Source organism: Cyanistes caeruleus, chromosome 3 (genome assembly GCF_971803275.1).
Source record: "Cyanistes caeruleus chromosome 3, bCyaCae1.hap1.1, whole genome shotgun sequence".
Lineage (NCBI taxonomy): Eukaryota > Metazoa > Chordata > Aves > Passeriformes > Paridae > Cyanistes > Cyanistes caeruleus.
In genome coordinates this window covers 88162042-88185166 of record NC_141703.1, presented here as the reverse complement: position 1 = coordinate 88185166, position 23125 = coordinate 88162042, and the positions used below count along the sequence as shown (strand labels likewise).

General features: G+C 44.2%; 1 protein-coding gene and 1 long non-coding RNA gene across 9 annotated transcripts in view; one reads left to right on the top strand and one right to left on the bottom strand.

Moving 5' to 3' along the window:
* NCAPD2 (non-SMC condensin I complex subunit D2) overlaps window positions 1-18003 on the top strand; it is a 27213-nt gene extending 9210 nt beyond the window's left edge. For all 7 annotated transcript variants that reach the window (XM_086882770.1, XM_086882769.1, XM_086882767.1 and 4 more), the window contains exons 14-31: window positions 928-1137; window positions 3119-3293; window positions 4785-4869; window positions 5005-5138; window positions 6135-6267; window positions 7795-7879; window positions 7984-8145; window positions 8386-8600; window positions 10245-10356; window positions 10659-10782; window positions 10990-11145; window positions 11351-11528; window positions 12549-12643; window positions 15025-15105; window positions 16889-17075; window positions 17301-17427; window positions 17553-17705; window positions 17870-18003. In XM_086882770.1, the coding sequence (XP_086738896.1) occupies window positions 928-1137; window positions 3119-3293; window positions 4785-4869; window positions 5005-5138; window positions 6135-6267; window positions 7795-7879; window positions 7984-8145; window positions 8386-8600; window positions 10245-10356; window positions 10659-10782; window positions 10990-11145; window positions 11351-11528; window positions 12549-12643; window positions 15025-15105; window positions 16889-17075; window positions 17301-17427; window positions 17553-17705; window positions 17870-17952 (2495 nt within the window). In that variant the 3' untranslated portion in view covers window positions 17953-18003. The remainder of the gene's footprint in view (window positions 1-927; window positions 1138-3118; window positions 3294-4784; window positions 4870-5004; window positions 5139-6134; window positions 6268-7794; window positions 7880-7983; window positions 8146-8385; window positions 8601-10244; window positions 10357-10658; window positions 10783-10989; window positions 11146-11350; window positions 11529-12548; window positions 12644-15024; window positions 15106-16888; window positions 17076-17300; window positions 17428-17552; window positions 17706-17869) is intronic.
* LOC147654318 (uncharacterized) lies at window positions 1799-23125 on the bottom strand. 2 transcript variants are annotated; one of them, XR_015284960.1, is made up of 3 exons: window positions 19775-23125; window positions 18948-19162; window positions 1799-5162 (listed from the first exon to the last, which is right to left on the bottom strand). It is a non-coding gene; the product is annotated as an uncharacterized LOC147654318 (long non-coding RNA). The 2 variants fall into 2 exon arrangements; XR_015284961.1 differs by lacking the exon at window positions 1799-5162 and adding an exon at window positions 18388-18463.

The following is a 23125-nucleotide window of genomic DNA, read 5'->3' as shown; positions in this document are numbered from 1 at the left end:
ATTCTGTCTGTTCCCTAAGTGCAAGATAATGCCAGAGCCAGATTAAAACCCTCTGGAATGCTCTGTCCCTCTGACCTGTGGGGCACAGTCTGTGTGTACTTGACACCTAGAGCTGCAGCATCTCTGCATTGTTTGTTCATCTAGTACCTTGGCATTTTAGCTGGATCATATTGATCTTAATTTCTGGTTGGATCAGTTCCACGGTCCCAGTAAAAATGCATTTCTGTGCTTTAACTCACATAATATCTGAGGGGAATGAAGCCAGAGTTACCACTCCCACCTTTCTGCCCTGTCTGAATTTGTTGGGAGTTCTGCTTCCTGATCAGGTGGTGGCACATAATGCTTGCCCTTAGCAGGCTTAACCAGGTATCTGGTTCAAACAAAGTCTTGGTTATCTGGGGGCATGAGCCTTGAGCCTCTGGGTGTATTTTCAGGAGTTCACGTACCTTATGTTTGGTGTTTGTTTCAGTGTAAGGTTGCTTAGCCAATCACATTGAGCATATTTCTGTTGGAAGTCTGTTGTCTAAAAATACTAACTTGGTGAACTCTCCACACTTGCACAAACTTTGCTAGGGAGTAGTGTTTGCCTAACTCCCTGATTCCCTTTTATGGCACTCATCTGTGGGTAATTATCAAGTTCAGATTAACCCCATCAGCATTTTAATGGAGTTTACCCCAACAGGACCATGGCTTTCTATATCCTTACACCAAGCTGGCATGTCTCTGGAGCATCACACTGTAGTACTGGAACTTGCTCTACAGCATGCTGAGATTTTGTAGCTAGGTCTGATGGCAGAATCTGGATTTTTGTATCCTGGCTCTTGGAAGGTGGCACTGTGGGATGGGGAGAGGAGGGTAAAAATGCCCTGAACCGTGCCTGTTTTTCTTGTATCTTCAGTACTGCTCACAAACAAGTGTGCTGTGTAGGTTCATGCCCAGGTGAGAACAGTGAGGATCCTCCATGTGACAACAGCAGCGATAAGATTGAAGAAGTTGCACAGGAAGAGCAGCCTCAGACAGAGCTGGTCAAACAGGAGATGTTGGTGCAGTACCTGCAAGATGCTTACAACTTCTCAGTGAAAATCACAGAAGCTCTGAACCTGATCAGCAAGATGATGTATGAAACCTCTGTCTCAGGTATGTGAAATAACCATGGGGCCTGTTTTTTCCCATTCAGCATGTCTAGATCTTTCCTTGTTTGAGTGAAGATGCTGGACTGGTAGAGCTCCAGGAGAAGGAGAAAAGATTGAAGGAGCTGCTCTTCATTGAGCAGATGTCAAAGACAGTTCCAAGGTATTGGAAAAGCAAGCACCATCTAAATGAGTGTCATGAAGGGGCTGGATAGGGCATGAACAAGCTTTTTAGAAATCAGTTTTTTTAAATACCAAGGTGAAAAAAGTTTGAGGTCTTTTCTTTATGTTTAAAAGTTGTTTTTAAAAAATATGAAATAAAATGTATTTGAACATTTTGAAATTAAAAAAAGCTAGGTGATCAAAGTGAGTTTACTTGTCAAAACTACCCTGCATCCTGTGGGGAGGGATGGATGTTCATCATCTCAGCTGAGGTTCTCCCAAAGTAAGCCTGGCCAGTGAAGCTGGGTTTGGTTATGTGCTCAGTGCCCTGACACAGCTTCAGCTGTTATGCTGGCCACAAGAGGGGAACTAAGCAGCTGGTCTCATCTAACTCACCTTTCCTCAAACTTCATTCTCTAGTTAAACATGAGCCTGATCAACAGGTTCTGTGGCCTGGTCCTCTTCAGTGCTCAGCAGAGAAAGGTAGTGATCAGAAGGCCTTTGAGTTATTTCAGCTGTTCATATTTAATATTAGAACTAGTATAATCACTTAAGACTTTTTTGTAGTGTTTATCAGAAATTGGAATTTCCAGGGGATGAGGGGCACATCTCCAACTCCCATCCTCTCCAGCTCATCCACTTTCACAGATCTGGGGTATGGATAGGTGTGGGCACTGCAGTGCCCCAGACTTCATGCAAACACTTCTGAGGGTTCATCTCTGTTGAGGGCTCACGTTACTTGCAGTAAAGCTTGTGGGCTTCCCCAGCAGGGTTTGGTGTCATTAGCTATTTGCACACACGAAAATGAACTCCTGGGTTCAGTGTCTTTACAGGTCCTTTGAAGTTCAAGGCCAAGAAATTGCCCTACCTGGTACTTAAACACCTGGGGGTTGTTTGTGGAGGTGTTTTTTTAATGGATGCATGAATTTTAATAACTCTTCATCTCCCTGTTGTCCCGTGCTGTAGTATAAGGAAGGCAAATTCAGTGTCTGAAGAGCTAAGGTATTTTGAGACATTGTCTCCTCTTGGAGAGAGTATGCTGCTGGGTAAGGGACTGGTGCTAAGGGATGTGTGTGCTCAGATTTAGCCTTCTTTTAATTAAAGATTTAATATTTGAATATTTAATTTTTAAATTTCTGTTGTAAATTTATGTATTCTGGTATGACTAGGGGCAGGGAAAGCATATCAGCTCACCTGTTAGATGAGCTTAATTCTGATTTTTAAGGGCTTGTACAGGTGTAAGCTTTTAACTAGAGATCAGACTCTATGAACTGTTTATTGGATAACTCCTGTGATCACTGCTGTGGATGTCTTGTGATGCTATCTATTTTAATAGGATTTGGTTTTTTTTTGTCCTATGAGAAGACTGGGTAGAGTATTTCAGGAGTAATGGTGCTGGAACCAAACACAGTATTCCTTACCCCATTTGTACATCAAATAGCTTAGTTATTAGTTAGCTCTAGTTATAGCATTGCACTAGGGCTTACATTCAGCTGTCTGCTATGACTATGAGATCTTTTTTCCCGAAGGTCCTGTTTGCCAGAAGAGAATTTTGTTCTTTCTCAAAGACAGTCTCTGTGCACTTCCCATAACCGTATCCCATTGGATTTAGCTGTAATATTGTTAATTTGTGTCTCTTTTCTGGGACATCTACATCTTTGTACTAGTGATCCCATTCTGACTCAAGCCCTCTGCAGACAGTATAGCAGTGATCTCCAGATGATTGTAGAGCTTGCTGTGAGACGAGTTCTCCTATGAATTTGTTTTAATGGTCTCTCTAATGGGACTGGGGAAGAACTGCACTATCACAACTGTTCTCTTTGCAGTGGTGCAGGAAGCCATTGAGTTCTTTGTGACAGTCTCACAGTTTGGTGTGCCCCAGGCACTGCTTGGAGTCCGCAGGATGCTGCCCCTCATATGGTCAAAGGAGCCTGGAATTAAGGAGGCCGTGCTGAATGCCTACAGACAACTCTACCTGAGCCACAGCGAGGATTCAGAGAGGTATGGATCTTCCTAATCAGATTGCTTTTTTTTCCTTTCCCTCCCCCCATCCCCTTTCTGCTCTTGGAAATGGGGTATGGACAGGAAAAGAACTGAGAGTTGCCATGCTTCATGCTGAGCTGAAATGTAAGGTTATTATCTGAGTATCCCAGTCCTCCTGCAGGACCTGAGAGCTGAGTTTCTGCTCTTGGTTTGTCATAGAGCTCATGTGTAGGAAATTCATGCAGCAAAACTCTGTGAGACCCTATGAAGCAGATGCTGAGAATTACTTGAAGTTAAACTGATGTCAGGCACTAATATTTATTGTTCTCATAAATTTTCATAAAAAGCATTGCCTAAATAGTCTGGGTAGGGTCCCTATCTGATAGGGAACAAGATGTGTTAATTATGAATGTTTCTCTTGCCAGCAAGGTTTTTGATTTGCAATAGTGAATTTCAGCCCATCACAAGTCAACTGTTGATATGGAGTCATCCCATGTCCAGGAGTCTTATATATTTCACTCTTTGTGGGCAAAGTTGTTAGCCAATGTCAGTTGTCCCATTTTGAGTTTCTTATAACTGTAGTTGTTCATCCTGCTGGGATAATAAGAGAAGCAGTGTGGTCTAAAGTTGAAACTGTATTTCTGTTACCAAAGCTCAGGTTTTCTTTGCTGACAAGTCATACATACTGTGGCCTTGGTCACGTGTAGGCATTCTACTTCTGATCTACACAACACATTCCCCATTTCTTTATCTTTCACACTATACTATAAGCTCTTATTTGAGTGCTTTCACATGTATTCCTATTTATATTTCAGTCAGTCCAATCTTAAATATTTTTCTAACGATTTCTACATGTCGTAGATGGGAGGATATTAAAGGGTCTTTGTCGCTTATCCTTCTTGAGAATTTGGTGGTGGGAGCTGGCTACCACATGCAAACTTGCTTCTACCATGCTGGAGAAGAGCTGTGTCTCTTCTCTGCTGTGGCACTTGCCCTTTTTTAGTGCTTTACTTGTAAATCCTCTTGAATAGTGCAATAAGAGAAGTGTGATTCCTGGTGAGATGCACCATAACTCACCTTCATTTGTACCTTTAGGGCAGTAAAGATCATCTGCTGCTTCTTATTCCTTCCTGATAATATTGCCTGGAGACAGCATTTCTACAGTTTGTGCTCCATCCTCATTTGTTCATAGAGAGATTTTCAGTTTCTAGGGAATTGTACTTTGACTTGTGGTTGAGATTAAACTGGGAAGTGGCTGCTTAGTGCCTCTGATTGGATCTTTGAGCACCAGAAGGAGCACCAGTGTGCAAGGCAATGGACTTTCAAGCCCACATCATGGTCATTGGCACTTGAGTTGGGTGACTTTGAGAACTCAAGCTTGTTGTGGGAGTATTCCAGATCCTGTGGATCATCTCTGTTATCCAACAGATGTTTTCAGCTCTTTCAGTAGGGCAGTAATTGCTTTTTCTTTACCTTTTTTTTTTTATTGTTATTTTTCTCATTTCAAAGGGCAAAAGCACAGGCCCTGGTGCATTCTCTCTCTCTCATCATGGTGGATGCGTCACTGGGAACAATACAGTGCTTAGAGGAAATAGTGAGTATTTGCCTTGCCTGGGTTTGGATTGTGTATCTGTTTTATTAAAATGGTAGTCATTGCAGATTATATCTTTACTTTGAAGTTCATTCTCCTTTGCCTCTCTCTAGTTTTTTAATTGAATTCCTTTTGCAGATCTCAGAGTTTGTGCAGAAAGACGAAATAAAGCCGGCTGTGACCCAGCTGCTTTGGGAACGATTCACAGAAAAATCTCCATGCTCATCGCTCGAACGCCGCGCTGCTGTGATGCTGCTGGGGATGATGGCACGGTGAGCCTGGGGCCAGGTCGAAGCCTGTGAGTGGAAGGATGTACAGGGAGTCAATTTTTATTGAAGAACTGTGGGTGCTGCATCAGCTGACTCTCTGGCTGTAGCTTCAAAAATAGAAACCCTATCATGGGGTAATGAAGCCTGGAACTAATGTAGTTGTGCTGGATCCCACCAGCGTGGCCTCTGAAGGATTATGATGAGATTATTTTCCCTGTGTGAATGCCCATCCTTCCCAGAATTTAGAGTGTCACAACTCTGCAGCTTTGTCTGTGTTTGGATAAGAACAGTGAGAAGCTGCTGAGTAGAGATGTCTGGAGCCTTTAGCATGAAGAAAAATGAATGTTTCACTTTCTGGGGGGAAAAAAAAAAATACCTGCACTAAAAGGTTTTCACTTCCTCAATTTATCAGCCCAGTAACCCTTTGGCATTCAGCTTACCTGCTCTTCTTGCTGTTCTTACTTCAGTCCTTCCTATGTCAGGAACAGGTCTGCATAATGGTGATCCTAAAGTTCTTTCACAGGCAGAAAGGGGAATGGGTGGGTGTGGATTAGGGATTGGCTTTTTTTGGATAATGTTGGTTTGGCTTGGTTTGTTTCCCACAGTAGGGGAAGGAATGGTATATGTCACAAGTCCTGAGCTCCTGGACTCTTTCTTACTTTCCAACATTTTTGTTTTTCTTACCCCTGTAAGTTTTGTCCTTTCTGATAGGAAAGAAGAGTCAAGAATCTTCTTTCTTTACAAAGAGGCTGTGCCCACTGTTGATCACTTTGGAGAAACTCATCTCCTAGTGGAGAGTGGATTACACTGGCTTCTGTGGAATATTGCTTGCTGCTCCTCTAGCTGTATCTCAAGTCATTTGGATGGGTTTTATTTTTTCCCTTCTTATTCAAACCACTCCCTTCCACAAGGCACGAGGAGTATTTCTCTTGGTTACCCATGCTTCTGTAAACTTTCAGCAGCACCTCATGTGATGTCCCCATCCCTTCCATTCCACAGAGGGAAGCCAGAGATCATAGGTAGCAACCTGGACGTTCTGGTGACAGTGGGGCTGTCTGAGAAGGCATGTGAAGATTATAGGCTGCCTCAAGAAGTATGCTATGTTATTTCCAAGCTTGCCAGTAACCCTAAGGTAAGGCTCTGAGTTTGTTCTTGAGATCATCCAGAAACAAAGAAAGGGGGAAAATTGTTCGTGTGGAGGAGGAGAGAGGTAATTAATTTTTTACAGATTTTGAGATTAAGTAGGTTGAGTCCATTTAGCAGCACTGTCTGGAAAGCTTATCACACATCAGTGAACATGTAATAAAAGAATTTTCATTAGGCAACAGGCTGAATTCAATTAGTAAAGAGTTCAGTGCACAAGAAAATATGTTTTCCTTTCAATTCTCTTCTTCAGACTCCCAATTCTGAACTGATTTGTGTTTTCTCAACCATGAAGCCCTTTACTCTACTGATGTTTTCTGGTGGTGTGATTCTTTTGCCTTCCCTATTAATTGATATTCAGGAGTTGTCAGCTGTACAGCAGAATATAAAACATGAAAGGTTTTCAAACCTGTCCATGTTGTACTTAGAACAACATGATAATGGCTTCTTTCCCTGGGAAACAATTTATACTTTTTTTTTTTAATGCATTTGGAAAAAAACCTGGTTTTTTGACTCAGTCATTTGGGGCATTTTGGTTCAGAAGTTCTATTACAAAGGCAGTCCTCCTTCACAGAGCAGTATCATTTTGTGACAGCCCCTTCCTCAGGGGATGTTGCTACATGAACTTCATGAGTTAATGTGTATCACAACATTCTTAAATATACTAAAGATGGCTATAATTCAATTTTTAGTTGACTTAAGTCTGCATTTACGCTTGTATGTGAAAAGGGATGAACTGAAAATATTTGACTGTCTGACTGGCAGTAGCTCTTCTCCCCCCACACCTCCTCCCAACCAGAAATTCAGTACAGAGAACAGGATTGTGGTGAATCAGGAATTCTTGTTCCTAGCTACTGAAAGCTGGTAAATCCTCAAGTAAATTCTGTTTTGTTCAAGTAAATATCCATCAGGCAGGCACAGGTGTGGTGGGACACCTCAGGTATTGTAATACTTGGTTTAGTAGTTCTCTAGGTTATCTTATTCCTAACCTAAAAGATTATGTGACTGATACAGAATGTGTGCAATAACCTAAGTGGGAGGTGGTCTTGGATCCAGACCTATCCTGTGTTATTTCCACTGATGGTATTTTGCTTTTAAACAAACCCATCTGGTTCTGGAGTACCAGAAGGCAAGTTGACTTACTGTTGATGACTCTTAGATGCTCCAGAGGTTTCCCTTTTCATTTATTGCAGAGAGTGAGTAAATAATACCAGATTTTAAATTAGTCCTTTTGACATTTCAGGAGAATTATTTTGGTTTAAGGTAAGGTGGCGGAACTGCCTGGGTTGGCCTGGGATCATCATTTGGCCAAGCTTTAAATCCACCCAGTGTAGTCACTGTGCTGTCACAAGTGACAGCAATGTCCCTGCTGCATGTTTAGCTGCAGAGCAGTACTGCATGTCCCTGGCATAGGTTTGATTAACACTGTGCACACAGGAAGGTGAAGTCCTGGGAAGGGCGTGGGGGGATCTCATGTGCTGCTCCCATGGGAGTAACTCACCTGCTGTTTTTGCAGCCAGCACTGGAGAAGAGCAGTGCCCCTTTTCGACTGCCACAGAACCACATGCTCTTTGGTTGCCTGAGTGAGACTGTGAGTAAAGGTGAGCCCAGGTCAGCAGGAGGTTTGCAGGAGGTGGGGTTGGGCTGCAAGACCACCTGTGTTACCATTGGTATGTGTGGGTACATTGCTCCCTCTTTTCATCAGGCTTTGCCCAGCCAAGCACTCACTGGATCCCCTTCATGGAGGCAGCTGTAACACTCATCTACCAGCTGGCAGAAGGGGCAGAGGAGATCTGTGCTGACATCCTGCATGTGTGCAGTCAGCAAGCTCTGGAGAAGCTGCAGGACGCTGATGAGCAGAAAGCTGGTGAGGAAAAAAGCCGATGAAGGAAATCTGTACCTATGGTTTCCAGAGCTGCCTTGGGTGGCCTTGAGTAACTGCAGGAGGACAGAGCTGAGGGGCTTTGTGGAATGTTGACACAGGAGGGCATGAGTGCTGTGAAGGAGTCTGTGGAGTGTGAAGATGGGTTATACAGTGAGACTTGGCACTAACTAATGGGGAAGAGATCTAGATCAACACTGAACTATGGTCATTTCTCTCCTTTAGATGCAGGGGATGCTCCAAGCAGAGTCTCTGATGGTGCTGGCAGTCTCCCCACATTCCTGCTGTTGCACCTGGTATCCCTTGTGGGACAGGTGGCACTGCAGCAGGTAGCATATTTGGAAGTGTCTGTGAATACAGAGCTACGCAGACGCCGTGTCCTCAAAGAGGAGAAGACCAAGAAGCAATCTGACACAAGCATAAAGAAGCAGAGAGCGCAGGTTAGAACCAAGGGGTTTTTTTCCTATAGGCAGCTCTTCTAGTGTCCCAGCAAACTTCTGGAGTAATGCAATCCTGAGGTTGCATGAGGTACAGGGCGATGTGTGCTTCAGGGATAGAAACAGACACATACTGGTCAGGATTGACAGGGAGCACTGAGGTCCTTGAAAGACCCTATTCACTAAAATTCCCACACTGGTCTTGAGTTTTGAAGAGGCAGAGGGGAGGGAGTGAAAGATGATGTCCTGGCCATGTTTATCCTCTTGCTTTAGCCAAACATTCCCCTTTCACTCATCACCTTCTTTCTTATCAGTGCAATCTTTTGCAACTGATGCAGTAGTGGTGAAGAACATCCATTTGTGCCCTGAGTTCTGGAAAAAGGCTTCCTAGAACCCCAGTTCAGAAGATTTGAGAGTCCTGTCCTCTGTTAGGTAGTAATGATCAAGGTTTAACAGTAGTCTTTCTAATGTGATTTGGATGCTACAAATTCCCTGTTTGGTTAGGTCTGCCTAGGAATGTTTTTCAAAGTGTAATGAGGCTGACTTTCCTGGGTAAGAATAGAGAAAAATGTTGTGTCCATCTAGGTATCCAGTCTCTATTAGATGCTTATACTGCTAAGTCTACAGAGAACTTTGTAGTTCATTCCTTTATCCACAGTATCTCTACCATTTTTCCACACAGGAGGTTATTACCAGATTTTCAAAAAAGTAGCAGTTGGATACAGATTTAGTCCCCTTTGCAATGCCCTTTCTTCCCTTGTGTTGCTTTTTATTTGCTGTAAGGTTTCCCATAGTCTTGCTTACAAAACCGGGAATTCAAAGGCTGCTTTGAGCTTCTTGCTATTAGTATTTGAATGTCCTTTAAGCTGTGTAGGTCTCACATACTGATGCTGGATGTCTCCTAGGTCTGTTTTATCTTAGTAGTGTCAGTAGTTTAAGCTTCCTTAACGTTCTGGGCACCTCACTACAAGACAGACATGGAGATCCCGGACCAGGTCCAGTGGAAGGCAATAAAGATGATTAAGGGACTGGAGTGTCTCTCTCAGAAGGAAAGTCTGAGAGACCTGGGCCTCTTATAAGCCCCAAGACTGAGAGGGGACCTCATCAGTGTCTGTAAATATTTGAAAATGGGGTGCCAAGATGATGAAGCCAGACTGTTCTTGGTGGTGCCAAGCACTAGGACATGAGGCAATGGGCAGAAACTGCTGCACAGGAAGTTCCACCTGAATATGAGGATGAACTTCTTTACTGTGGGGGTGACCAAGCACTAGAACAGGTTGCCCAGACAGGTTGTGGAGTTTCCCTCACTTGAGATACTCAAGAACCATCTGGACACAATCCTGTGCAATGTGTTCTCTAGGAAGACCCTGCTGGAGCAGGAAGGCTGAACCTGATGACTCACTGCAGTACCTTCAAACCTAACTGTGGTCCTGGGATTGGTGTTCTGTAGCATGTGGACTGGCAAATCCCAGACTACCCTTCACAGCTTCATTCAGTTCTTTGGGGAAAGTGGGTTATTACTCTGTTCTGCACTTTAGTTGTGCTGCTGGTAACATGCAATATACCTCACACCTGAGAGAAGAGAACCATGTGAAGAAAGAGGTTACTGTTGCCTGACATCTTTCTTACGCTATCCTCTCTGCACAGAGCACAGGGAATGAGACCACTATGGAGGAAGAGCTGGGCCTTGTGGGAGCCACAGCTGATGACACCGAGGCCGAGCTCATCCGCAGTATTTGTGAGACAGAACTTCTAGACGGTAAGTGTGGCTGTCACCGAGGAATCCTGGCTGTCTGCCTGTGTGAAAGAGCAGGTACAGTGGGTAACAGGTCCTGAAGGAAGAAGGCTGTTTCCTTTGGAAGGAAACACTGTCATTTTCCGTGGTGTCAGCTTCCATGTAGGCTGTCTGTTTCTTGGTTCTGCCTTTCTGGAGGTGGCTGTTCAGTGGTGAAAGTAAGTCAGCTGGGAACTGTAGTTTGCAGTAGCTCTGGGATAATTTTTATTAGAGCAGGATGCACAAACAGTGCTCTCATGCTCACTGTCTTTATCCCCACTCTCCAGGGAATCACCTGTTCTCCGCCTTTGTCCCACTGGTGCTGAAGATCTGCAACAACCCTGGACTCTACAGTGACTCGGCGCTGTCAGCTGCCACAGCCCTCACTCTTGGCAAACTCTGCATGATCAGGTACTGCTGAGCCCTGCCAGAGTTCTTTTCCCTGTCTTCCCAGTACTAAAGCACAAGCAAATGCTGCAATTCCTTTCCCAAGGAAAGAACAAACACAAAAGAGTGTTCATAGATCGCGCACTTTTTTTTAACTGGTTTTTCTTCTCTACTCTCTGAGAGATGGAATTTTGTTATCTATCCCTTCTTTCCTGTACCCTGTCTTGTTAGCTCTGAGTTCTGTGACTCCCACTTGCGTCTGCTGTTCACGATGATGGAGAAGTCCACCCTGCCTGATGTGAGGTCCAACCTCATTATTGCAGCAGGAGATCTAGCCATCCGCTTCCCCAACCAGGTGGAGCCTTGGACATCGCATCTCTATGCCAGGTAATGCCACTCTCATTGCTGGGAGAGGATGTGTGACAAAAACCCTATAGAAGGGTGACACTGGGTCTCCAGAAGGTGAGAATGACCCAAGAAAACAAATTTGAGGATGCTGGCACAGGGAGACAGAGCTTTGGGCTGTCACAAGTACCAGTAACTCAGAGACACTCCCTTGCTGCTTTCTGCAGTAACTGTTTGCTCCTGTCAGGTTGCGGGACCCCTGCCCAAGTGTGAGGAAGACAGCTGGGCTGGTGATGACTCACCTCATCCTCAAAGACATGGTAAAGGTGAAGGGCCAAGTGAGTGAAATGGCAACTCTGCTCATAGACCCAGAAGAAGAAATCATGGGAGTGGCTCAGAACTTCTTCAGTGAACTCGCCAACAAGGCAAGTGGATGCTCAGGGACCTTATTTCACAAGAGCAGGGAAGGGCTGTTGGAGGCTGGATCAATTACATGAGTCTTGGAGAAGGTGTGTTAATGGTGTAGAGCCATTGGTCTGTCTCTTTGTGGACTAAATAAGGGTGGTTAAAAGAAATTTTGCAATACAAGTTTTGCTTCATCCCTGCCTGATGTTGCTGAGTTTGACCTCATCCATTCACACTGGAAGGCAGGCTCCAAACCACTGCCTTTTCCCTTTGTTTTCTTGGGTATGCCCAGCACATGGTTAGGAGGGGTTTTCTGTAGCTCACCTTTAGGCCTTACAGCAGAATTCCCTGACCTTATGGCTCAAGCAGTGCACCTTCTCTGGAACCTTTCTGAGTTGTTCTTGGCTGTGGGACACTGAGGTACTTAAATTGTAGCAGTTTCTGCCCAAGCAGGTAAGAACAGGAGCAGTGTTACCCTCAGTATACTGTTCGTTCCATGTGCAGCCTCACATGGGCGCTTCAGTGTTTGAGATTTACTGCCTGAGAGACTGCAGTGACACCAGGGCTTTTCTGTCTCACTCTGCTTTGCTAAAGCAGAGCTGCCCACCTGACTGTACCAACTTCCTCTGCAGTGTGTATCACAAAGCTGTGGAAAAACAGTAGGAAAGAGAATGTGGATTGAACCTTTTCAGGCAAGGTGGGAAGCAGTTCCATGAACTGAAGGGCAGTTTCCTTTATCAGGAAGCTTTTTTTTGTTGGGTTGTGACAAGGTTGGAAGGCAAAGAAACTGTATCCAAGACTGCCAAAGAGCAGAGTTGGGGTGCAGTGTTCGGCTTGTTGGTTGGCTGAGTTTTTTCCCCCAGCCAAACAGTCCTGAGTTTGTATGGCTGTGAACATCTTGTTTCAAGCACTTGATACTTTCAGTCAGGATATTTGGAGTGGAGAGAAAGGAGGTCGTTTTAAGTGGGCAGTTTATTTGGCTTGGCTCAAATTATCTTTTATAATTCTGTATCTCATGTATAAACTTATGTTCTGCACAGGGTAATGCTGTCTATAACCTGCTTCCAGACATCATCAGTCATCTCTCAGATCCTAACAGTGGCATAGAGGAGGAATCCTTCCACACTATTATGAGGTATTCTGAGGTTAAATAAATCTCTTTTTGCCAGGACTATGTTTATGCAAAGGGAATGCCATGTCGAAGGAAGAAAAACTACACTGACATGTACAAAATGCTTTTTCAGTTCTCTTTGATTAGACTTTTTCAGTCTGTACTGTAAATGGAGTCATACTGAGGGGAATTGATTTTAAAACCACATGGTTGGGGGTGAGGAGAGACTCTACAAAGAATTACCACTAACTCAAAATTACTTTCCCTCTAGAAAAGGAAAATAGTTGGTTTTACACATGGGAACATGGATATGCAACATTATGAAAACACAACAGGTTTTAAAGACTGCTGCCTTTGTAATTTTGGTGGCTACTGGAGTTTTGTAAGCAGTTTTAGTGAAGCTGTAATTGCAGTAACAGGTTTGGGTCTGGGATGGCTTTCTGGTGGTTTGTTTTGTGGGGCCTTTTTGTTGTTATTTGGTTTCAGTTTTTTTTCAAGAATGCTTGACTGGAGTGTAGAGATATTAGAGTATTTCAGTCTGAGGTTATTGTTTGCTCATAGACAGTACTAATAATGTCTTTAACCTAACCACATGAGGGTTTTTCTGAGTTGTTTGAATCTCTGTGGATTATAGAGGGGGGTGTTAGACAAAAGTATTGCTGTTGCTGAAGAGAACAATAAAATCTCCTGTGAATTTTCAACTAATCTTTCTATCTATGAGAATCCAGTGCATGTAGGAAGAGGGACGGGATTTTGCACAGGTAGGAATTACAAGACACAGGAAAGGTCTATTAGTGAGGGTGTAATTGAGACTTTATTAATTTACAGTGGCAAAAATAGATGGATTTTTGCTTCAGCTTTAATTAAGGAGTGTAATGTGAAATACTGGGAATTAGTGCTTGTGGCTCCTGACAGCACATGTAGAAGTGGAGGTTAATGTCTGAAGTGAAGCAAACCATCACAGGAAAACAGGAGGCAGCATGTAGAAAAATTCCAAATAATTTTGGAATTTTCAGTACTGTTTTTAATTAATATCAAACTGGAGGTGTTACCACAGACATGGAGCATAGTAAGTGTAGTAATTGCATTAAAGTGTGATTGGTGGGGTTAAGACAGGTGTAAGATGGACTTTTGACTTCCAATAACATACATGGAGAGAACTGGAGGTGTCTGTCAAATAGGAGGTGGTATTGATATAACAATGTAGACAGGTATCAAATTAGTGTAAAGAAAATTAATTTTAAAGACCTGATCATCAGTTAACACACCACATATCCTCTAAAAAGGGAAAGAAGGGAATTAGTAGTTGAAACTGAACTATTTTCCCACACATCATTATATTAAATGCTTACATTGTGGAGAGGATCAGGTTTAACTTGGAAACCATGGTGGACAAAAGCACAGGCTAGGAATGAAGCAGTGCCTTATGCTCCAGGGATACTTACCAAACTGGAGAATGGGGAGGTGTAAAAAAGGGTAGTGGGGGGACCATCACTGTTAAAGGACTAACTTTGGAGAGTGAGAGAGTTACAGTAATAAAAACTGAGATGAAAACTAGCAGAATAAAGTATAAGATTGAATGCTTAGAAGTTGTTTAACGTCTTCTGGCTAAAGTTAAAGGTACATGCCACTTTCTGCTTTAGTGGCCCAGTTTTTTCAGTGCTGGTGACACCTTGCCACTGTTCTGGTCACTTAAGTTAAAGATGAATTGATGCTGGAACAAATGCAAAGGGAGGACTCTTGAGAATGCTGTGTCTGTTATGTATCTTAGAAAAGCAGCTCGGTGTGGTGGTTGTAGACATAACAAAAACAGAATAAGGAGGTGTTTTAGAACAATTATATCAAGGCCAGTGGCAACCTGACTGAGCTTAAGTTGACAGAAATGTTGGTACAAGAAAAAGAGAGCAGCAGGACCTTCTTAATAAATAAAGTTATTCAGTGATTTCTAAGAGGACATAGTGCAAAATGCACAAGTGCCTAATTGTGCTAAAGTCCAGGTGTCCCTGTTCCTCAAGAAGCTAAGGAAAAATGGATCAGGTTAGCATTTAAGTTCTGTTAAGCTTTGTTCCTGTTTTAGTGCAAAGTAGTGCTCACTTTTGCATTGATCCAAAATGCAACAACACACTTTCAGCAAATTAGTAGTGAAAAAAGTCACAAGCATGGTTCTGAGGGGAGAAAATAGTGCATGCCACAGTGCTCCCCTCAAGGTTTGCTTGGTGCACACCAGTCTATCAGTGCAACTTGTGAAGTGAGGAGATTGTCTGGAGGAGCTGCATGCTCTTAAAACTGGATGGAAGGAGCAGATAAGAAGTCAGCACTGCTGCCTTTTCAGCACCCCTCCTACCTGAAATAGGGATTCCTCTGTGGGCTCTAATATTTTGCTTTTTTTTTTTTTTTCCTTGCAGACATCTGTTCTCATATATTACAAAAGACAAACAAACAGAGAGCTTGGTGGAGAAACTTTGTCAGAGATTCCGGACTGCCAGGTGGGTTGCAATCCTGATTTTCCTGCCAAGTGCTTCTGCTTCTTGGGATTTTTCAGAAGAAATGAGCTTGTATGTGGTGGTTGTAAAAGGTTCCCATTATATTCTTCATGTGCCAAAGTGACAAATGCAATATCGCTTGGTTTAAGTCCCCCTTTTTTTAACTACCTTCTGCTAAAAATGTATGAATACTTGTAAATTAAGGTTTCTGGTTTTACTATGCAGTGATTGACCCCCCCCTCTTCCTTCCTTTTTGTAAGGAAAAAGTTTTGTGATAGTCTAGATCTGTATTATAGCTGAGCAAGGAGACATGCCACAAGTGAATTTTACACCTTTGTGATCCTTCTCCATGGGCTATTCTCTTGGAGCTCAGCTAGGAAATTAGTGTGTTCAGCTGAGAAGTTGGGATCCCTCCAGCAGTCCTGTCTGGGGTGATCTCAACTATCATGCTGATATAGGCCTGTCTTTGTTCTGTGTGCATGGGCTGCTCAGTACCAAGTTGATGCCTGAACTCTGTTTTGGTTTCTTATTATTATTATTTTACCTAAGTGCTTGTACCACTATACACTTTGGCTTTTGCTCTGCTCCATCTCCAAGATGTGCATGCCTTGCTTGTGCATTGCTGATTACAGAATGCAGGATCCATGCTGTGAATCTGGGATATCATTTTGCTTTCTGGGTTTTGGGGTTTTTTTTGCTGCTTTTCCCCCAGTTCCCAAGCTGTAATTTCACTGACCCAGGCGTACACTTTTTGTTTCCTTCCAAGAAGAATACTAACAGAAATTTATCTTCTTCCCTGTCATGTACTTCCAGTGAGATATTTTCATTTTCACTTCCACTGCCTTTGGTGTACCCTGGTTTCCTCCATTCCTGTGGTTTTCCTTCACCACTGTCGTGGCTTTGCCCTTGAGGTTTAAGCTGTCTGCTTATCTTGGCCATTTGTGCACAGTGCCTGGGCATGTGACCTGCTCAGCTGCCTCAGGGAGTTGCATATTTCCCAAAATATTTGGATTTTGTCTCCTGAGCAGGAGTGGAGAGTGGTCCCTAAAAGTGGAAAACACCTGGATGCTGCAGCTTTGTTCTCCATCTGTCTAGGTTTGAGCAGAGCATCCTGAGACAGCATGTGCTGGACAGACTTGAGGCCCTCACTCTGCATATATTAAAAATAGGGGCTTTGGCCTTGCTTTTCCCCTCCCATTCCATCACAGCGATCTACATTAGTGATGTTAGTCTGTGCTTTTGTTTTTCCTTCCCTTTGGTTTTATTCCAGTAACTTTTGCTGGAATTTGAATGTCGTTCTTCTCTGATACAGCGTTTGTTATTTGTTGACTTTATAACTTAATGAATGTAACCTTCTTTATGTAACTAAACAGGAAAGGGAGAGAGAACATCAAATACAGCTTCTGCTTGAGATCATCTCAAACATGCAAAAATGAACAGCTGGGGGGCTGTTATGTGGTTGAAATAAGGCCCTTCAAGAGGAGTCCTGACCTCACTGAGTCTTGTCCTCCTGGTCAGCAATAACTTCTGACACTTCTCAAACAAGTGACTGTATTCTTTAGCAGTGGAGCCTTCATGTTTCCCTGACAGGCACTAAGTGTTGTGGAATAGAGTGGTTGTTGTGTGTGGTATGGCACAGCACCCTGCTGCTGACCGGTAACAGAACAATCCAAATCTCACAGTTCTGCAGGGCACATGCAGGAAATGCTGGTAGTTGTGGGTGACATGTGCTCATCCTCACACACCCCTTTTTGTAGAAGCTAATGGTAATCTTTGTCTTTCCCAGGACTGAGCGTCAATATCGGGATCTGTCCCACTGCCTTACTCTGCTTCCAGTCTCGGAACGGGGCCTTCACAAGCTGCAGGATAACTATGACTGCTTTGCAGACAAGCTCCAAGATCCAGCTGTCTACAATTGTTTCCAAACTGTGCTGGCTCGATTCCGCAGAGCAGGCATCAAACCTGAGACTAAAGTAAGGGTGTGGGACAAGGGTCCAGGCCAGAAAAACAATTGCTTTTTACATACAGTGACTGGGAAGCCATGCAGTTTTTCATTTACAGCAGACTATTTCTCACCCCTAACAATTTATCAATTTATTTATTTAACTTGATGGCACTTCTGCTATGGATGTAGTACTTCTCTCCCCTCATCTCTCTTAATTTTTCCCCCCTCCACTGCTGTTTTACATCTCCATCAGGCTCTAGCTGAAGAGCTGGAGCAGAAGCTGTCTGCCTCCCATAACCGAGGACTGGATTCAACAGAGATATGCCAGGATGGTAGTCAGACTCCAATGCCAGTGCCAGCCAAGCGGAAACCAATAGGAAGTACGTTCCTTTTTGTGAGATTCCTACCTTCTTGCAGTCTAGCAAAAACACCTAAGGACTCCTCCTTGTCCTTACAGACAGAAGTTTGTTGCCTTTCTCTATTTCTTTTCCCTTTTTCTTGACAGGTTCACGCCGCCAGCCTCTAAGCCCGGCCAACACAGATGACGATTTTGTCACACCCCCATCCCGCACCCTCCGAAAGCGTGCCCAAAAGCGCCATCCACGCAAAAAAACCACCATTACCTTCTCCAGCGATGAGGAGAACAATTCTGAGGATGGTAAGGCACTGCATACCTGTGCTCAAAGCAGGGAAGGACTACAGATCTGGCCCAACAGGGATGTCCCTTTGGTCATGGGCTTCAGACCGCTGTGGAGGTTGCCTGTAGATTTCTCTGCTCAAGGCAGTGAAGTGCTCATTACTGACACATTTTACTCTCTTTAGAGCTATCGGCACAATTGAGAGAGGAAGAAACCCCCACCAAAACAACTCCCATCACCAGATCTTCAGCCCGACGGCTGCGCTGAGGGAACCATCTGCCACTGCCTTTAACTAAAAATAAAACTCCCTTTATGCAACAGTCGCCTTCTCTTGTCTGAACTGGCCCATAATACAACAGTGCTTTAAATGAGGACAAAATGGACATTAACACCAGGCTAAAGCAATTCCAACCCTTTCTTCTGATATCTCCACAAAGAAAGGCAGTGATGATGAACATAGTTGCCACTTGGACTGATTTTGCCCTGGCTTTGCAGATGAGAATAAGCTGCTCTTATTAAAATTTTTTAAAAAAAGAAAAATCTTTGGAAGAAAGTCTTTCTTAAGAAGACTGCAAACTACCCACAGAGTACAAAACGCTCATTCCTTTCTCATTTTATAGTATGTGCTTTATACTACACTATTCAGCTTTTAACACGGGACCAATGCGGTTGTACTGGGTTTAGGCCCTTTTATTTTTCATCCTTTTTGACGCTCTTGTCCTGTAAAGCCAAGCAGGGTTTTGAGGGGAAGGTACCTGGATCTTTTTCTTGTGCATATCTTATCGAAGAAGTGTTCAAGGAGTGGGGTGTTAGGAGAAGAAGAGAGAGAGAGAGAGAGAGGCTAACTTAGACTAGAGCACTTCAATAATCAATAGGAAGGAAGGTCCATAGGAAAAAAAATCTTTTAAAAGCTAAAAAAACAAAACAAATCATCCAACACTAAAACTTAAGAAGTAACTTGTAATAATGCTAATTTGATAAGTTACTAAGTATACTGATAGCCTTGATTGTCTTACTGCTGTCTGGAATGTATTTGTTGCAAATCCAATTATGTTTCAAATAAAATTGGCACTTAGATTTTTTCCTTTCACAAATGCCACATCAGTTTTCAAGTCAGTCCTGGCACTCCTTAAACTGCCCTGTGAACATGAAGTACCCCAAATAAGATTTTGTGTTAATCACATAAATAACCTTTAACCTTCTGTCTAGAGGCAAGTTGGCATTTGTCCCAGAGCTCTTTCTACAGAATTATTTCTTCTTACCTTGTCAGCTGCCTAGAAAGCAGACTAGTCACTAGCTGGGCAGGAATGGGAAGGGTCGTCCTCCTCTCCAGTCCTTCTGCAGATCTGTAGTCTCTGTCTTTGAGACAACCTTCCCGCAGTTATGGTCACCCTGGGTACACCCAGCAAGTAGAACATGCTGCTCAGTTCCCTTCTGCTCTGGCTGCAGAAGTAGCTGTTGTAGCTTATTTTGATCCCTATTTAAAAAACCAAATCATTAGGAAGTGCATAGCTTTGTGCTAACCTGAGCATATGGTTTTTCATGCTGATACCTGAATGGACATAATCATGTTAAATGCTTCCAGAAACAAGTAGAGGGGGAAATGATGGGGTGACAGGTGTATTTATAAACACCCCATTGAGTCTCATGCCTCAGTGAAAATACCTGCCCACTAATCACCAGCCTAATAGCCAAATACCAATACAGATATGCTCCAACTCCAGAGCATGCCAGTAGCCACAGGACAATCATGTGAAATACAAAGATCAGAAAGCTACAGCAATATTCCTCCTTCCTGATAAAATATTCAGTGAAGGCTCCAGGAGGCAAAGGTAGCAGCTACAGCATTGACAGTAACTACAGCACAGAGTCATGCACACCATACGTGATTCCCTCACCACCCACAGGGTATGACACTCATACAGGAATAAATAAAGGACAGCATATACGGATGTCTGCCCAAGCTCAAGGTTTTTCAAGCAGTAAGTCTTGTGTAGATGTGAGATAATATGTTGCCAAGCTGCAGTAGGGGAGATATGAGTAGATAGAGGAAGTGAGGTGGCCATAAAACTCTTAAACATTGGCTCACCTTCAGGCCATGCTTTTCCACTACAAATGGTTGAACTTTTTCCTTCAGGAGTTCCACACAGTCACCTTCCTGGAAGGAGCAATCAGTGACTGGACTGACATGCTGGCTCCTTCACTGTTCTGCAATCTGTCCTTTGCTCAGTCCCAGGCACTATGCTGCCTGGGAAAGTGGGAGTGAAAAGTCAGTGAGAGCTCTGGTTGGTCCTCCTCTGCAGGTTGGTCAGGTGGAGCATCCTCCGCTTCTCACTGTCCTCTCCCGATACAGGAAGAATTAGGAGTCCTGTGTTATGGACAAAGGAAGTCCTGAAGAAAGATGAGGTAAAACTCAAGAGGGGTTTGGGCAGCTATATAGTGGCTACAGCCTTAAGTAGATAATTGCTGCCCTACTGTTCCTCACAAACGTATATTTTGGTGGCTGCCACAATGACCATAAATCACTGCTGAAGGAGTAATCCCACTCGCTTGTATTCTGAGGCAGTGGGACTCCTCAGTGCCAGGTTCAATAGTGTTTCCATTCTCTAGGGACTCCTGATCATGGTTGCTCTGAAATCCTACAAATCGTGGAATAATGTGAATATTGTACACTTCTAGAGCTTGCAGCAACTATCATCCCTTTCTATCACCCTGGGCCAAGGGGTGTTCCCTCAGTACTTTGCTCAGTTCCCAGATCTCCCAGTCTCCAGTTACCCTGCTCCTTTCCTATATAAGCAACTGTTTGTAGAAGGCTGACTGTGATTCAGCAGCAGACCACTTTTCTGGTCTTGCAAGCTGTAGAGTCAGTTCCCCAGCATCCAAGGGGGAAGGGTTTTTATAAGGGAAACTTGTTAGCATCAGAGAGGAAAGAAGGACAATAACCTATTTGAGTCTGAGAAAACTGGGGCAATCGAGGACTTGTCTGCCAAAGCCTTTTCACTTCACAGTCACTGCCAGGACATGTCAGAGTAACTATTCAGTTCTACTGCAGTCCCAGCAAGGATCTGGGACGCGGAGCAGCTGCAATATCACGGCACCTGAGTTACCGAGCACCTGCATTTTATCCAGGCGTTGCTGGATTTTCAAGAACTTACAAGAATCTACAAGAAAATTTGCAATTTTTCTGCAGTCTCTGAAGTTTCTTGCTTAATATGGGAGAGTGATGGCTTTTTCCCTCTTGCCAGCCCCAGCTCTTGCTGAACCCAAGGAGGGCACTTGTCATTTGAGATCTCAAAGCCTGTCCGCCCCTTCAGGGCTCAGTCTTTGTGCAAGTGGACTGGAATTCTGGAGCAGTTGCAAACACATTTCTGGCATTCTTGTTGCAGTATGGGGGCCACCCCATTCAAGTGATGCAAGATCAAACTGCTGCTACATTTCATATCAAAACCAAAGCATGTTGCTTTTGCACTTACCTTTCACTCAGGAAAGGACTGACTGACTCATGTCACCGGTACTGTTCCAGCAGAGCTGCTCCTGCCGGCAGCAGGAGTGCTCGAGCACACTGACTCAGCTCTTTCTGGATGGCCACATGTGACTGGGAAGTACAGAACAGCATCCTCTGGGACACCTTGCACGCAGCATGAGCATGTGCTTACCTCCTGTCCTTCTTCTCTTTTCCATCCCTCTGAAACTTTCACACCACACAGCCCCTTACACTACCGCATCCAGCACAAGGAGGGGCTGGCTGATGCGGGAATGCGCACACATCCCGTACCTCGTTTGTCCCAGGCACCCCATCTGAATGCCCACATAGGGTGCGTGTCCTGTGACTGTCCAGCAGTCCCCTGTGCTTTGTAGATTCAAAGGTTGGTATGAAAGTAATCCTGTTTCCCACAAAATGTCTCCAGGGAGCCTTGGGAGGCCCTCCATGTGCTGGCCCAGGTGACAGGGTGACAGGAAAGCCAGACAGGATCACCAGAGCATCACATTGCTCTGGACACAGCACCAGCCGTGGGTTACAGCCGTCAGCTGGACGTCAAAACTGGATGTCCACAGCTGTGCAAAGCACTGCTTCCGGCATCAGCACTCCAGACTGAAGGCCCATACTTGCTTCTCATGAACTGGATGCAAAAGGTTCGTAAAAATTTCTGTCTCCTTGGGCAGAGAAGAAATGGACCCACAAACCTGCATCTGCAAGTGCAAAATGCCTGGAAGGAAGAAAGGGAGGGAGGGAAGGAGGGAGAGACAGAGCAAGTATCTGAACTGTGACTTTTGTTTTCTCTGGAGAAGAGGTTTTTCTAATTTTCTTCTTTCTTTGAAAAAAATAAAAGCAGACAGCAGAACATGTTCTGTCAAGTTCTGACCCAACTGTTTTGTGCAACAGTACTGAACAAAGGGAAGTTTGGGGTGTTGTTAAACTCTCCCAGCACACCCACTGCTAATCCTGTACTGGGGTACAGTCCCCCCTTTCCTCTCTCCTGACAAACTTTGCTGATTAGTTTCTGTCTTCACACCCAGGCTGACTTCTGCACCCTGATCTCCAAACAGTGACCTCATTGCCTTGTTCAGTTGGTGAGAAACTACAGTAAAATGGAAGAGGTAAACAAAGGGGGGGGAACTAATGGCCCGAAGATTTAGGAGGTAGGAATCTGCTCCATGCTATCCTGCTCCTATTGTGTGCCTGAGCTTGAGAAAGTGCAAGCTGAGTCTTGACAAGCTCTTTTCTGTGACGGTTCCTCTGGAAACTCAGCTCAGTCCTCCAGATGGTGACTTGGGACAGACAGACCGCAAATTATATGCCAAATAGTACTAGACCCACGCTCCTGTCACTGCTACAAATTCTGTATAGTACTGGAAATCACCCACCTTCTGCAGCAGGAGCTCTTCATCCCCAGCCCAACTGTCTCACCAAGATCTAAATATTAAAACCAAAAGCCTGTGTTTTCAGTCAAGCTGAATTTGTGTCCATTTGGTGCAGCCAGCAGTGTGCCTACCTCTAGCTGAGCTGCAGTTCATGCTCACACTGATTAGAGAAATAGCATTAACAGCACTCTGCCTATGAGGAGTATGTTCAATACTCCTACACAATGCAGCCTTCAATATCCTCCTTTTGGGAAATGTTTCAAAGTGTCACCCCATCCCTGACCCTGACAGACACCTCCAGGTCCTGGCCAGCAGCAGCTCAACTCACATTTGTCTTCCCAGACACTCAGTAAACACCTTTGTGTCCCTTTTCTTTAGAGGAAGGGGTCTTGCTGAGCTCACCCTGAAATATATCTCCCTGGACAAAAGGGCTGAAAGGTTAAGGAGCTCCAGGGGGTGGTTCAGCAGGGAGTTGGGGCAGTTGCCTGCCAGAACCAAAGCTATAAAGGCAGAGAGGAGCTAGGGACCACATCCAACACAGATGCTGAGAGTTCTGTCTTGCCTCCCACCAGCCCTG